The following is a 15,473-nucleotide window of genomic DNA, read 5'->3' on the forward strand; positions in this document are numbered from 1 at the left end:
ACGTCTTTTTTTTTTTTTTTTTTGGCTTTTCCTAAACATTTGGTCCTTAGACATCCAGATCATAATAGTAAGCTGGTATTTTTCCCTCAAAGTTATCACAGTTATTTAGAAAGCCATATTCCTCATGTTATAGAAACTTATGGCTTTGGTTCAGAGTACAGCTCGTGCTTGTTCAAGAAGAGCCATGTCTTAACAAACGTTGAATTCACAATGGAATTTCCAAAGAAAAGACATTCATTCATTTATTGATTTGTCCACAGCCTACTGTGTTACAAGGAGGCAGATGGTTGGCCTTCCCCTCACAGAGCTTATAGCCTTGTGGGCAGAAGGACATATCAACAGACAGTCACAATGACATGTGACTAGTGTGATGGTAGGAGAGAAGCCGTGGGGATTATATCAAGGGTACATAAACACCTGCAAATGGCAGGAACCTCGGCAGCCTGAGGGATGAACAGGAGGTAGAGGAGGAAGGCCGGGGACACAGCCCAAGTGAAGTTACCAGGGGAAGTTTTCATGAAGAAACCCTGAGAAGCTCAGCATGGTTGAAAAACAGAAATTTGAAGGTGAAGATAATGATGACAAATAAGCTGGAGAGATAGGGAGACGTCCGATTATCAGGGGCCTGAGAAACCATGTTTATGACTTTAAAAGTAATACCACAGATAATAAGAAGCAAAGGAATGGTGTGGCCTTAATGATGTTTTAGGAGCTCACTCTGCTTGTGGCGTGTACTCAGGACCATGGGCAAAGGGAGCGGTTAGGTGGCTTCTCTGCTGATCCAGAAGAGAGACAATGTCTCAGACCAGGATGGGATAAACTAGGAAGATATTTAAGAGTAAAATCGGCACAACTGGAAAATTGGAAGGAAGGGAGATGCAGCTGGAAAGGAGAGGGTAGAGGATGATATGCCCAGGGTTCTGGTTGAAGCAAATGGTGATACCATTCCCAAATGTAGAGATGCCAAGAAGCTCTAGACTTGGGAGAACACTGACCACAGACCTGAGTTGTTGGGTTGGTGAACTTGTAAAACCAAACCCGTTGGCAAGTCCGGCAAGTCCAGTGGGAGGACAGGTATGGAGGTGGGAGTAGACTCGAGGGGCCTCATGACCCATATGGGATTAGAGCAGGTGAGTGGTTGGAGGGAATGTGAATGAGAAGAGGGCCCTGGGGAGCATCCACACTTAAGAGATGGGCAGAGAAGACCAGCAACTCTGATCCAGAAAGGAGAAAAGGAAGCTAAGAGAGCATGGTGCCCTTGGAGCCCGAGAAAGGCTGTTTCAAAACAGATGTTCAGCAGACAGAATGTACAAACACAAGACTGAAAATTGAACACGGAAATTGGTGACCTCAACACCTGGGCACCAGAGCCAAACATGGGAGAGCTGAGGTTGAAGGGAAAGGCTTAGGGACAGTGACTGGGAGATATTCATGCATGGACATAGAAGACTATGAGTGTGCACGGGTTTTTATTTGCTAAGATTAGCAGGATGTAAGCATGTTGGCATGCTTGTGAGGAGTACTCAGTGGCAGTGAGAAGGCTGAGAATGCAGAAACGGAGCAATAAGGGAAGGATGGAGCCACTCTGGCTGCAGGGATGGGAAGGGACTTGTGCACAGGCAGACCGTAGGCGACAGTGTCACCTTTCCCACTGTCACTGCAGGAAAGAGTTTCCGCAGGCTAGGTGGGAGGCAGCTGAGCAAACTATTGCCTCATGACTTACGTTCTCTCGGGAAGTAGGAAACAAGGAGTGAAGAGCCCTTGACAGAAGTCTAGATTTGAGAAAAGTAGAAGGGGTTTTAAATAGCTGCTGTAGGGAAGAATTCCGAGGGTGCATGAGGAGTCAGCAGATAACGTGCCTGGTCACGCCTGTCCTGCACCTCTGACCACAGCCCCAGCACAGGGCTGGCACACCACTGGGTTCCTGCTGACTTGGGATTTACCAAGCGGATATGATCAGATGACAGTGGAACCAAAGTTGAAGATATTAAGAGAGGTTGATGAAATAGATCTAGGAGGACCCAAAGTTGGCTTGAAAAGTGAGAACAGGCAGAGGGATTGGAAGGAGGGAAGCAGAGAGGCAAAGAGGCAGGAGACAGAACGTGCCCGTGATGGAGCTTAAACTCCAGCTTCGCCTATTTCCTTAGCCCAATTCACTCCATACCTGCTTCTGCTCATTGAGTAGGAAAGTAATCTGAACTCACTCCTCCTTGCAAATGGTCCCTCATGGGGCAACTATATATAATAAGGTCAGGTGAGTAATGCTTCACTAAGATACGAGGTTCAGTGGGACAGGTTTGAAGGGATGCATTCTTTTCAATGTCTTGAAAAACACAAACCATTTTTTTGTTTTGTTTTGTTTTGTTTTGTTTTACTGACCTTCTGTGGTTGTGAGCAGGCCCACTCCCTCCCGCGGGTGGCTGTGCCATGTTCATCTACTGGGAAGGGTCCTCTACACGGGCTCTTGAGACTCCCACTGCCAGCCAGAAGAATCCAGTTAATGACCTAAAAAGAAATGTTTTCTAATCCTCATAATCATTTTCAGGGGAAGGTAAGTAAAAAGGATAGAAATACTGATTTTTTTCTCTATTTCTGATTTTTCTCTAGAGGGGCTGAACTTTTCCAGGCCACAATTGTAAAGGCCGTAAAGGCAAGAATTGAGGAAGAGAAAAAATCAATGGATCAACTGAAGAGGCAGTAAGGAGCCTTTATTTCACTCTTCTCCTTTCCTTTTAATTTTGGTTTGCCTGATCCTGTTGGGCTGGCTCTCCACTCCCAGGTACCCTTAATCCCCTGAAAAACCCATTTGTGTTAACTTTTACAACTTCTTGGTATTTGCTCTGTGTCATGGCAGTAGCTTATGCTCACTGGACTGAAAATGGAAGTAATTTAAAAGAAAGATGGCTGCAGCGTGGTAGAAAGGGGAGCCATGTTGGATAAGACCGATGTCAAGTCTTGGTTCAGCTGCTTACTCTGGCGCCATGAGCACATCGTTCAGATTCTCTGAATTTCAACTTCCTGTTGAAATTAGGGCTCACAATCATATCTGGGTTTTTATAAAGATGAAGAGTTCATGAATGAGACAGGGCCTTTGCCAGTACCATTGAGGTGGAGCAAATGTTCATTATATCTGTGGATTAAAGGAATAAATACAGAGTCCTAGCTTTGGAAGGATCTCTAAAGATAGTATGATACAGTCTCTTTGGGAAGAAACTGTTGCCCCATGACATTAGATGACTTAAAATCCCCAACAAACTAGAGGCAGTACTAGAAATACAACCCCCGTTTCCCTGTGTTCACTTCAAGAGCTTGTTTTCTGCCGCAGCGTTCTGGGGAAGTCGAGTAAGGGACTGACTCCACTCAAGAGCTTTGAGAATTTCTTTTTAAAATTAATTAGCTAATTTTTAAATGAGCCCTTGAAAAGAATTTTCTTGGAGTGAAATTTTCAGCAGTAAATGTCACTTCCGAGGATTAGTAGCTCTTCATTTGGGGGGCAGGTTTAAGAGCTGATGGCCACGGAATTCAAAACCTAGCCACTTTCTCCAGGAAAGTGGAGACTCCATCAGCCCACCAGGAAAATCCCCCAAGTTTGCTGAGACTACTTAATTCCCTTATGACCTCATTTCCCAGCTCCTTTCCCCATGCAAAAATGTTTGCTAGCATAAATTACACCATCCCATTGCCTGGCTTATTCCACAATTGACGATATGAGTTACATAAAGTGTCATATAAACAGTTATGGTATAACTGTTGCCACTGTGGTCTCTAGTCATCAGGTCAGAGAAATAATAAATTTGGACCCACATGTAGAATGAGTTCCTAATTACCCATAGGGGACACCTGTTACTATCATTCACTTTACTGAATTTTTCCATTTGCTTTAAGAATGCATCCTCTTAAGTGACAGAAAGTCAGAATATAAAAGAATGTAGGTAATGATCATTGCCAAAGAGAAGCTAAAAGTGCTGTATAAGTTGCAGGAAGCAGAAACCAGCTTAAAAACTTGAGCAACGTATCCAGAATTTTAAGAAACTTAAGAACTGAAACACCGCAGGAGGACAGGTCTGGGAAACAGAGTTCAGCACTGCAGTTTCTGAATAGTTGGACTTCCCAATTAAGCAGACAAAATAAAAGGCTCTAACTCAGTAATTAAAGATGCAATAATACATTTTTCCAGAACCAATAGGAGATTAGGTTTGAGATAGAGAAGAGTCACGTGGTCTGATAGAATACTTAAGAGCGTCTGAAGAGCAACATGCTTTTTACAAAATAGTCCTCACACTTACATACCTTTTCATTTGATTTTCACAACTATGTGAGATACACGGGTATCAATTTTTAAAAATTGCAAAATCTGGAAGAATAAAGGACTTCCATTTCATCATCTAGTGTGTTCAAAATGCCTTTGGTACAAGGTGTAAGTGGACATAAAGTACTGTGTACCAAACTTTAGCATAATTGTGATCATATTATTAAGACCAGCATCTGTGTAGAGCAAAATAACAGGGAGATGTGGGGAGACACATATATATACATACATATATGTATACATACATATACACATATATGTGTGTGTAGACATGTATATATTGTCCCCCAAGAAGATGCTTGTTGCCAATAAAAAAAAAAAAAACCATTCAAAAGTCCCAAATATTGACCACTTTGTGATTTTACCCACATACATACAAGTGGAAACCCAAACTGATCATGTGGTAACTGTGGGTGTGTTCTTGGCATTGCTGCTGCTACTTTATCTTATAGGATGGATCGCATCAAAGCCAGGCAACAGAAGTACAAAAAGGGTAAGGAGAGGATGCTGAGCTTGACCCAGGAATCAGGGGAAGGCCAAGACATCCAAAAACTCTCTGAAGAGGATGACGAAAGTATGTCGAGACGTTTCCCTCTTGTTCAAGTAGCTTGGCATTGAATAATAGCATGATAAGGGCTAGGGCTGTAAAATAACATTACTTTTACTCTGCCGGTATTATGCATGTTTGTATTTTTTTTTTTAACTCAGCAAGTGTTACCTTCTGATTGTGAGTGGGATACATGTATTTATTTCACAAAGTACATATGTAATGACTCCGTGACTTTATGAGTATCTCTTCTTCAGCACAATGACTTTAATCAACACATAGCCTAGCTTCTGTCTCACAGAGATGTGTTTCTGAAGAAAATGAGAATGAATTTGCTTAATTTATTCCTTTAGGGAAAATATTTTAGATATTTTAGGTACACAGTCTATTGTTGTCTTTGATTTCTATAAATGTTATACAAAAATGAAATATGTATGCATATTTTATGTGGTATCTGAATAATGGTAGTTAAGTATCTTTCAATTATTGTCTGTTCCAATGAAGTCTAAAATGAAATATACATTATTATATCTGTAGTATATCTGCAGATTTACTATATCCAATTAAGTTTAAAAGGTCTTCTAATAGAAGTTTGCATGCTTTTCTATTTGAAGGGGAATGGCAAAATAATACACGGTGTTTTCTAATATATAGCACCTATTTAATAACCAATAAATTTTTATTTTTCCAACCATGCATGAAAATAATCACAAGGAAACTCCTGGTTATTGGAATATATGCATCTTCACAAATTATCTGCCACTATATTATTTTATAAAGTTTAGGTGATGCTTCTTTTCTGTTAATTCACCGGAAAATTCAATGTGCGATGCCTTTTTGAGAGCTAACCTTCTTCTTTATATTTCTTTATATGCACTCTATTACTAAAAAGAAAGCAAAAATGTGGCATAATAATGTTCATAGAACACTTAGTATTTAATAGCCTTGTGAAATCGACTGCTCATGCGTGTAAACATTTCAGATTTGATATAGTTTCTTTCCCTGACGTCTGATGTACTTTTGCAACTTACCTAGATTTTGACATTTGAGTTGTTAAAGCGTGGTTTTCAAAATTTGTTTTCTCACTTCATAAGAATTAATATTTGGACATATTTTATTTTAGGAGAAGCAGACAAACAGAAAGCCAAGGGCAAAAAAAAGCAGTGGTGGCGGCCTTGGGTTGATCATGCTTCCAGTAGGTTTTCTTGATCCTCTTACAATTTCATCGATTCTAACCCTTATATCCTTGACCAGAATTCAGGCGTCCCCATGACCTGTGTGTTCCATGCATGGTTTGATCCTTGTGACTTGATAGGGGGTCAGAGTGTAGGAAAATTTTCATGGAAATGGGTCTCTGGGCCCTGGTGATGGAACCTTCCAGAGAAATCAGCTGATTACCATGCTGTCTGAAGAAAGCCCCACATGTGGCTGACACATGCCTGAGCATCCTAGGGGCTCAGAAAGCGAAGAATTGCTACCTTTTTATCTAATTCTGAGGTCCAGAGCACTGCTGATACGTATTTGTCTTGTAACTGAAAACCCTTATTGAACATGAGTTTTGGCTCCCCCTGGGAGGATACTCATTAAGTTCAAAGTGTTTGTGACCCTCTTTGTAAGGCACTAGGCATGGATGCCGATGAGTCTCTCCTCCCCCTTCTTCCCAGAGCTTTGATTTTATTTGCATGTAAGGTCTTTTGGCAATTTATTGAATATAAAGGTGAGGCTAACTTAAAATGTGTTCACTTTCTCATTCTGCCTCTGCCCCAGTTTCGAAAGGCTCTCGTACTACATTCCACATTCAAAGCCTAGCATGTGGCATGGCTGTAGAGCCACCAGCCATGACCAATTCAGAGCAGAGGTGGACAACAGTTTTTGAAAAGCAGAGCTTCATGGCCACATAGAATTAAAGTTTCCCTCCTGATCTTTAAAAGAAATGAGGGGGTTGGCGCCTGGGTGGCTCAGTTGGTTAAGCATCCTCCGACTGTTGATTTCAGCTCAGGTCACGATCTCAGTCGTGGTCATGATTTCACAGTCGTGGGATCAAGCCCTGTGTCAGGCTCAGCGCAGAGTGGGGAGCCTGCTTGGGATTCTGTCCCTCCCTCTCTCTCTGCCCCTCCCCTGCTATTGTTCTCTCTTCCTCTCTCTCTCAAAATAAATAAACTTTAAAAACAGGAAAAAAGGGATGAGGAATCATGGAACTCAGTGGCTATATTTGTTCTGCTTAGCAAAGGAAATATCACTCACGATTGGCCAGTGGACGGTCTTAGAATGGAATGATCCATTTCAGTCTGACCCTCCTTGCGTTTGTTCAAATATTGAATAATTATTCATTATGTTGCAAATTACTAATAATACCTTCAGGCCTTTATGCCTTATCCTGTGGCTTAATAACTTCAGCTAATGTGATCAGACAGGGACTATCACTGAGGCCCACAGTGTCGCACGATGGCGGGAGAGACTCTACTGACGGGATCTTCAGAATCACTAGAAAATCAAGTTGATCAGAATGTTTTGCCGTGCCTGATTCTTCGTGTCTCTGAGATATAGTGTTGGCTTCTCTCACCCCAAAATTAACTTTCTAAAATCAGCAAGCCAATTTAAGGAAGTATTAATTCAAAATTTGCTCAACACGCCTGAATGATACTAAATTTAATCCCAAACATTGAATTTATAGCATTATGTGAGGGGAAAAAAAACATGATTTTCAATGAGTTTTGTTTCACCTGCTGCCAAGTCAAAAGACAAAGATTCACATCGAAATTCTGTGTGACTCTTGAATCTTTTGTTCATTGGCATGTTCGTCATGCTAACGATCCAATAATGCAGCACACTGTAAGCCTGTTTCTATCAAGTCACAAGAAAACTGTGCTTATCTTTCTGTTTGTAAAGGGCCCTTTGCTAGTTTAGACAGACCTATCCATTTCGACATTGTGTCCTACTGAATGTTTTCTCTCTCACCTGGGGTAAATTCCCGTTGCAATTGTAGTTGTCTTTCCTTTTCTCGTCTAAACATTGAATTTTGGAAGGAATTGGATATGGTCTTCGATAATCATCTTACAAGTTGATAATAACTGAAAAAGAACTGCTTATGAAGGTTATTGACTTTAGTTTTCTGATTCATTTCACCCTCATTATATCGAGTTCTTGAAGACTGGTATTAAATTAAATGTGCCTTGTTACAACACCTCTTGGTGCAATAATGCAGGAATGTGTGTAATTCATGGTTTGGAATCAGATTCTGACCGTGGTGTTAAAATTTTTCCGCAAAATACATTTCCTTTTACCAGCTCATGAGGAAAGGAAAGGAATGACTCTGTGGATTATTTCTTAGGCCGTGATGAGTTCCAAAAGTTATCTTTAGATCTGGAAGCACTTTATTAAAAGCCCTTACTTCAATCTCTTGAGTCACTGGGCTTTTGCCTAGATGGTTCCTTACAGGTGCGGAGTGTGAGAATACATGTAGTTGAATACCCTTGTGTAAGTCGACAGATGATACAGTGATATGGCCAAGTTGTTCATAATACTGGCAAGCAGTCAAGATCTTAACATAGTCTGTAGGTGGCCAATCTTCCACTTCCACACCTATGTGCACACATGCGATTGCATTATTGCTGTTCAATGATACCTTCCATTCCAAGGTAGTATGCCTCCATGCCAATTCAGTACCTTCCTAAAGTAATGACAAGCCTCACTTTATTGTTAAATATCTGAAACAGAGGTCCGGGCTTCTGGGGATACAGGTGGTAGGTTTTAAAAGTTATTTTCGCACTCAGTTCAGCAATCACATCAATATCCACATGTTTCTGGACACAGGCTGGGGGCAGGATCGCCCTCTGAACTAACAAATGTGTATGTAAGAGCTTCTCTCATTATTAGCAGATAGCACCGAAGAAAACACTCTCTGTTGTTTTCGTACTTTTATCTCAGTAACATTTCATAAACGAATAGGGGATTTTCCTAAGCATTTCCTTCTTTGTTTTAACGTGTCAATTCTACTTCTCGCATACAAATTGATAGTTTGTTTTTTTAAAATGATCAAATCGGTGTTGTGACTGCTTGAGAAGAAAACCGTTTGGGCTCACTGTGGCCACACGAGTAAAAGTCACAGAAGGTATGATTGAATACAGTTGAAGCTATTGTTGATTTTAGAGCCTATAATGAGGGTAAAATGCTCAATCCTATAATACTCTGTTTTTTACCAAATGACCATGTGACATAGAGTCCATGTAACTTTCCTGCAAATGTCTGAGCTTACTTGAAGGCATTACTTTAATGGTCTTCCTCACTGTCAAACGTAATGCTGTGACTTTGGTTTGTTCTTGCTTATTCTTACCTTCTGTTGTATTGCATTTATTCCCTCAGGCCTGGACCCAGTACTCTGGGCCTGGTTCTTTCTTCAAAATAAAAATAACAAACTACAGTGCTTCTGTTCAAGGATATAAGGCCCAATTCATTCCGTGTGCAACTTCACGGATGGAGGCTTCAGATACGGTCTGAAACCGTTGGGCAAAATTACCTACCTTCTGGCCATGTTTAGTGATGGTCACGCAACTAATTTTAAACAAGCCAAGGTGTTCCATTACCTTACAACGCACGAATCCAAAAGATCACAGAAGACATCATGTTATGTCGTCCAAAAGACACCTCAGCATTTGAAAACTTGAATGTACCTTGAAAGTGCTACTATGTTTTTCCCCCGCAATGATGGTACAGTTCTTGTAGCATCGGCAATACGTACGCTGGGTCTCTTTTCTCTGATAAACTTAACGTAACGCTCAAGCCGACAAAGATGGGATTCTCAAATTTCTTTAAGTCTCTGGACATTTCAGCTTCCTCTGCTCCTTTTAACACAGCAATATGTTCTTGCAGGGAGAAGATCAGGCAAGGCAAGGCACGGACAATCCAGACCGTCTGTGCTTTGTGTCTTCTGGTCAGTATGGTTCTCCTCACATTTCAGTGAGCAGCCGGAGTTCCTTGTTGACCAGAAGCCCAACAGCGCTAAACCATATCGGCCATGTCTGCCGTGCCTCAGTCTGTCCCGTGCTACGTGTAGAAACAGCCAGAGTGGTGGTGGTGGTGCTGTTTTTGTAGTTGTTTTTTTTGTTTTGTTTTGTTTTTTTAATGTTACCTGCCCATTTCCTCCTTGTGGCAATGCGTGTGTGTGTTGTGTGTGTGTGGGGGGGGGGGGGATGGTTTTTGTGTTTGTTTAACTCTTTCAAATGTCTTGCCATGTATGCTCTGTCCCCTGTGTCACATGCGGAGCAGCCAGGTCTGCAGAGTGTAAAGTGAAGTCGAAGTCGGTGATGCCGATTCTTGGTCCTGAATCAGCCTAATTGGCATCTCTACCACACGCCGGACCCATTCAGACAACACCAAATCCTCTACTTCACTTTGGCCTCGTCTAAAGGACCCAAATTGCCGACTGGTCTGAGTTGTGAAACTGTAACCATTTTCCATCCACTATTTTGGCCATCTTGGTAACAAAACTGGTTGCTGCAGAGTTGATCCGGTGTTATCTGTGTAAAATTTACAACGAAGAAGGAAGAGAATATCAGATGAACCCAGCAGTGGCCAGTTTTCTTACATGGCATAGACAAGGCCTCATGCTCTGTAGACCCGGCCACACCAACACCATGTAGTGTTAGCCCAGAATGAGTTCTCTTCATCTCTTGTTTTTCCCCCCCTGCCAACATCTCTTGCTGGTCTTTTGTGGACAATGTGTATATCGGTGGGGGGGGGGGGAGTTCACTAATAAGCCCTTAATGATCTCATCTCTCTTGCAAGAAATAAGTAAATATTTTGTTTTGCTTAGTGGTCAGGAGTGGAGATTATTATTTGTTTGAAACGGATAGTGAAGAGGAGGAAGAGGAAGAACTGAAAAAGGAAGATGAAGAACCTCCGAGAAGGTCTGCTTTCCAGGTAATTCTGGGGTTGGGAAAACCATGCCCTTTGCTGGTTGAAGGGCTTTTCTTTCCGACAGACCTTGAATGCAGGCCTAGACTTCTTCTGCCGTGTTCACGTGTGTTATAGCTTCCAGAAGCTTCTAATTTCCACCTGAAATCATCCATCCCTCATTAAACTGTAACGCTGCTTGCCCTCAGCTTCGGTGTAATTCCTGCCATTCAAGAACACTGTTCCCACCAGGTGTTTGCTCCTGTTCATCAAAAACCCTTCTGATGCTATAAACCAAAAATAAAGCTTCCCTGGGTGAACTTTATTTTTCTGTTACAAGTAGAAGGTGAAGAAGACTTCTCTGGCATTGCTCTGGATTGCTTGAGCAGACTTCCCATTTTGAGACGTGAAATAGTTGATCATAAAAATAAAGCACTTGCTTTGTTTTGAAACCAACAGCCACTTCATGTTACCTCAGATTTTGCAAATCCATTTCATTTGTGTTGTCAAAGGTTTGAGACTGTACTGCAGTCATGAAAACAGCCAGCACAGTCCTGATTTTTTCATCTTAGCTGCCTTTCCTTCTCAGAATGTGCCACCTCATTCTTGGTGACATAGCTCACCAGCCTAATACGGTGTACCCAGTGATTGTCTAAGCAATGCTTGTTAGCGATGAGGACTTGTCAGTAGAGTTACACATGGGGTGAAAGCTTGGCATACATTTCTTTTACCAAAGAGTCACTTATGAGGACTGTTCTTTCCCGTTCATTACAATCCAAGACATATGGAGCGATACCCATCAAGCCGCATGATGTGTCCATGAAAAGGTCTTTGTCACTTTGCTGACCGGGTCTCCTCAAGCTGCAGGGTTACATCCACCCCTGTATTCCCAACAACATTGAAGAACTAAATTATTTATGGAGTCACCTTGCTCTGATGGTTCCTCGCTGGCCCCATCGCTGCTTGAGTTGTGTCTGTTAAAGATGGTGTCTGTGCGCGTGGCTGGCTCGTCAAATACCAATGACCTGACGTGTGTATCTTTATTCTCATGAGTTTCTTTATAACCATCACTCATTCAGCCAAGAAGAGAACATTCCTCACCGTGTTTATGGATTACATGCAGTGGCTGACTATTTTCCTATTCCGAACCGACAAGCAAAGCACATTTGTTCCAGCTTCAGTGATGGGGCACGTTTTAACCTAGCTGATGTAACTGTAGAGACAAATCCATACTGACGTCATATGTAAAATTGTTAGTCTTTGATGTTTTTCTACTAATCACTCTCGCTTTGTCCTTCTTTGTAGAGAGCTATTGGGAAGTTTGCGTCGGCCATTTTAGCCTTGCCAAAGTCTGTCATTAAACTTCCCAAAACTATTCTTCAGTATTTAATCAGAGCTGCAAAGGTATTTGATGTTTCACTGACGTGTGGTGTGTGACCCTCCGCTCTGTAGAAATTTAGACAAGCAGATCCCTGTCGCCTCCATCTGCATTTTCCCTGCTCTATAGGTCGTACAACGGAGGAAGTATAAGAACTTAAAACATTAGGGAAACATTTCCAAGGAGAGTTTTGAGAAGCCAAATTTCTTACTATTTCATTCTTGTTCTTCAGTTGACACGAGAGCCTATCGAGACATAGAGAGAGAAAATGCAGATACGTATCTACTCTGTCCTTCTTGTAGTTTGGCCTATGTCACATCTCATTTGAAAAGGGTCACATCTGGTTGCATGCGTCAGTCATGATGTGTAAAATGTGTGATAATCGTTCTCAGAAAGCTGGTAAAATTATGACCAAGGTAATAGAAGACTCATTTTTCTCCACCTTCTTGTTGGCTTCCCTTTCAAGTCTCCATCTTCCCTCAATTGGATATCGTCTTCCGTTTTACTATCCTGCCTTTGGTACAATTCCTCACAAGACCGTGCTGCCATGTACGGTCTGTGGAGTTTCTCACACCCATGTCACCAGAGAGAGTGCGAGATAAACTGCGAAGAGGCTATTTGTCAATTAACCTAATGCACAGCAGAAAGTATCCAGCTACCTGGGCGGTAGCCACCCATTATTGAAAATCATAAATAATGAATTACTGTTCATGTACTTTATAGAAAGCTGGTTCTGTGCACTTAGTCTGGGCAGGCACTTAAACTCTCAGGTCTTTATGTTCATGTGTTAAGCAAATGTTTGGATAGTGAGGGGGACCAGCGCTTCTCCCATTTTACCTGGGACCTTATTTAAATGCAGGTTACAGAAATTAAGCAGGTCCTTGAAATTCTGTATTTCTCTCAAACTCCCAGGGGACAGACAGCTGGGGGTCTATCTTGAATAGGAGGGTCTAAGCTTCTAGGTTCCTCCCATCTTTAAAATGCCAGCGTTCTGATTGCTAGTTTAATATTCTATGTTTTAACTTCCCTAAGATTCTTTTTCTTTTCTCTTTTATGACTACCATATAAGTCTCTCCATTCATATTTAAGAATTTATGTGAAAGATTGCAATGTAATTATCCCCATCTTACTTTAAAAACAAAAACAAGAAACAAAACAACTTCTTTCAGACAACATAAAGAAAGTCCTGGGTTACACATGAATCAAAGGACAGTTTATTAAATTTAACCAATTTCCGTTAAGGATCTCCATTCGCTTCAATAAAGTCCTCTCCTGTTTGAAAAATTAAATGCTTTTTGCATAGTACATTTTCAGGAAAATGAATCTCATTCCCCCCCCCCCAACTAGGTAAGATAAGCTTAAGATAAAAATCATATGATAAAACTTAAGATAAAATTTAGGATAAAGTAAGTGAGTGAATAAATGAATGAATGAATGAATGAATAAATAAGTAACTAGAATTTAAGATAATGTTGAGAATACAGACTAATAATGGCAATTTGAAGAAACCAAAGGTCATTTATGGACATTTTCTTGTATTTTTTGTACTTATGGTTAGTGGTGTGGGTGTCCCATGAACTTGAACAGTGGTTATGGCTGCAATGTGAGAATTGAGAAGTTTCAGTAAGAAACTTCCATTTCTCCACTCAATAAGAATTGGGATTTTTCCTCCTACTTTGTCATCACCATTTCCTGAAACAGACTGACCCTCTATCAAATGTTCCTGGCACTATACCGAGTTTGTAGCTCCAAACGTCAACATTAAGATAATTTACCTACAAATAGGGACTCCTCATAAGATTTTCTTCCCCTCTCTTTTTCCCCCTTCTTTGAATTATGTAAATTCTCATCTTAGTGAGAAAGCTTCGTCATTTGGGATTATAGGTAGAACCAGGAGTTTCCTTTTAATAAGGCAAAATCTTTTTTTTTAATTTTTTTTATGTTTATTTATTCTGAGAGAAAAGTAGAGGGAGAGAAAAAGTGGGGTAAGGGCAGAGAGAGGAAGAGAGAGAATCCCAAGCACAGACCTGATACAGGGGCTCAAACTCACAAACCATGAGGTCATGACCCAAGCCCAAACCAAGACTCTGACGCTTAACCAACGGAGCCACCCAGGTGCCCCAATAAGGCAAAATCCTAATGATACTCCCCCATCTACAAGAGTTCTGCAATTCTGTCCTAAATGGCCCTTGTCTCTCTCCTTCTCACCCTCCCTCCCCATTTTTCTCCAGTGTAAAAGAATTCCTCCAACTTGTATACCTAATGCATTCACAAACCCTGAATTACTCTTTTATTTTCTATCTTGGGGATTCTGGCATTATCTAAAAGCAATATGGTCATAACCCATTTTTTTTTTAAGAAAATGTCACCGTATGTTGCTCTTAAACCTGAAAATTTCTTGCATCTAGCAGTTCAGATTTTTTTTAAAGAATCAATATTTTGTGGAAGCAATTTGCTTATTAATTTACTAAACCTCAAAGATATTCTTTTTGGTAGGTGACAGGTTTAATAAGCAAGGGAACTTACATATTTGGCAAAGATATTCTTTCTTCTTTTTTAATTTTTTTTAATGTTTATTTTTGAGAGAGAGACAGAGACAGAGACAGAGCATGAACAGGAGAGGGGCAGAGAGAAAGAGGGAGACACAGAATCCGAAGCAGGCTCCAGGATCTGAGCTGTCAGCACAGAGCCCAACAGGGGGCTTGAATTCACGAACCACGAGATCATGACCTGAACCGGAATTGGATACTTAATCAACTGGGCCACCGAGGCACCCCCAAAGATATTCTTGATAGAGTTCCCAAGTAGCATGCTTAGTAAACATCTACCATAAATTCCTTCATGTGGTCCTTCTTTGTCCAGTGTCAGTTCATTTCTCATTTCTCAAAATACATTTTTGGCAGAAAATAGGATTATTTTTTGCCTCTTGGATTTATTATTATTCAGAAACAATACAGATGTTACACTTGTGTTAGTTGCCATTAGATTCAGATTTCTACCATTGGGAAAAAAGAAATTCTCTTCCTTAGTCACCCATGACTTTTACACTTCCGTACATCAAAAAGTTGGGTCCCTCTTTATTTTTACTGACCTCACAATGCCTGTGGTTTGCTTACACTGTGTTTTCCAAGGATTCCTGAAATCTGAAAGTCATACAGAGTACAGTGAAAGTGTCTGGGTTTACAAAGTGCCCCCACAAAACAGCCCTCCAACTTGAACATCATAATAGAAAACCCAGCTTCCCTGAGACCCAGGTGGCTTTGTGGGTGCATGAGGAGCATGCCTGCTTGGCTTCGTGATTACAGATGGCTGACTTTGTTTACCAGGGTTTTCTTTTTGTTCCTTCT

The 15,473-nt window shown here is 41.0% G+C and overlaps 1 protein-coding gene across 1 annotated transcript in view; it reads left to right on the forward strand.

Annotated features, from left to right (window-relative positions):
* PIEZO2 (piezo type mechanosensitive ion channel component 2) overlaps window positions 1–15,473 on the forward strand; it is a 471,937-nt gene that overhangs the window by 395,134 nt on the left and 61,330 nt on the right. The window contains 5 exon segments of the mRNA XM_049620442.1: window positions 2,608–2,697; window positions 4,762–4,883; window positions 5,980–6,051; window positions 10,669–10,775; window positions 12,054–12,152. Of these exon segments, the coding sequence (XP_049476399.1) occupies window positions 2,608–2,697; window positions 4,762–4,883; window positions 5,980–6,051; window positions 10,669–10,775; window positions 12,054–12,152 (490 nt within the window).

Source organism: Panthera uncia (genome assembly GCF_023721935.1).
Source record: "Panthera uncia isolate 11264 chromosome D3 unlocalized genomic scaffold, Puncia_PCG_1.0 HiC_scaffold_8, whole genome shotgun sequence".
Taxonomy (NCBI): Eukaryota; Metazoa; Chordata; class Mammalia; order Carnivora; family Felidae; genus Panthera; species Panthera uncia.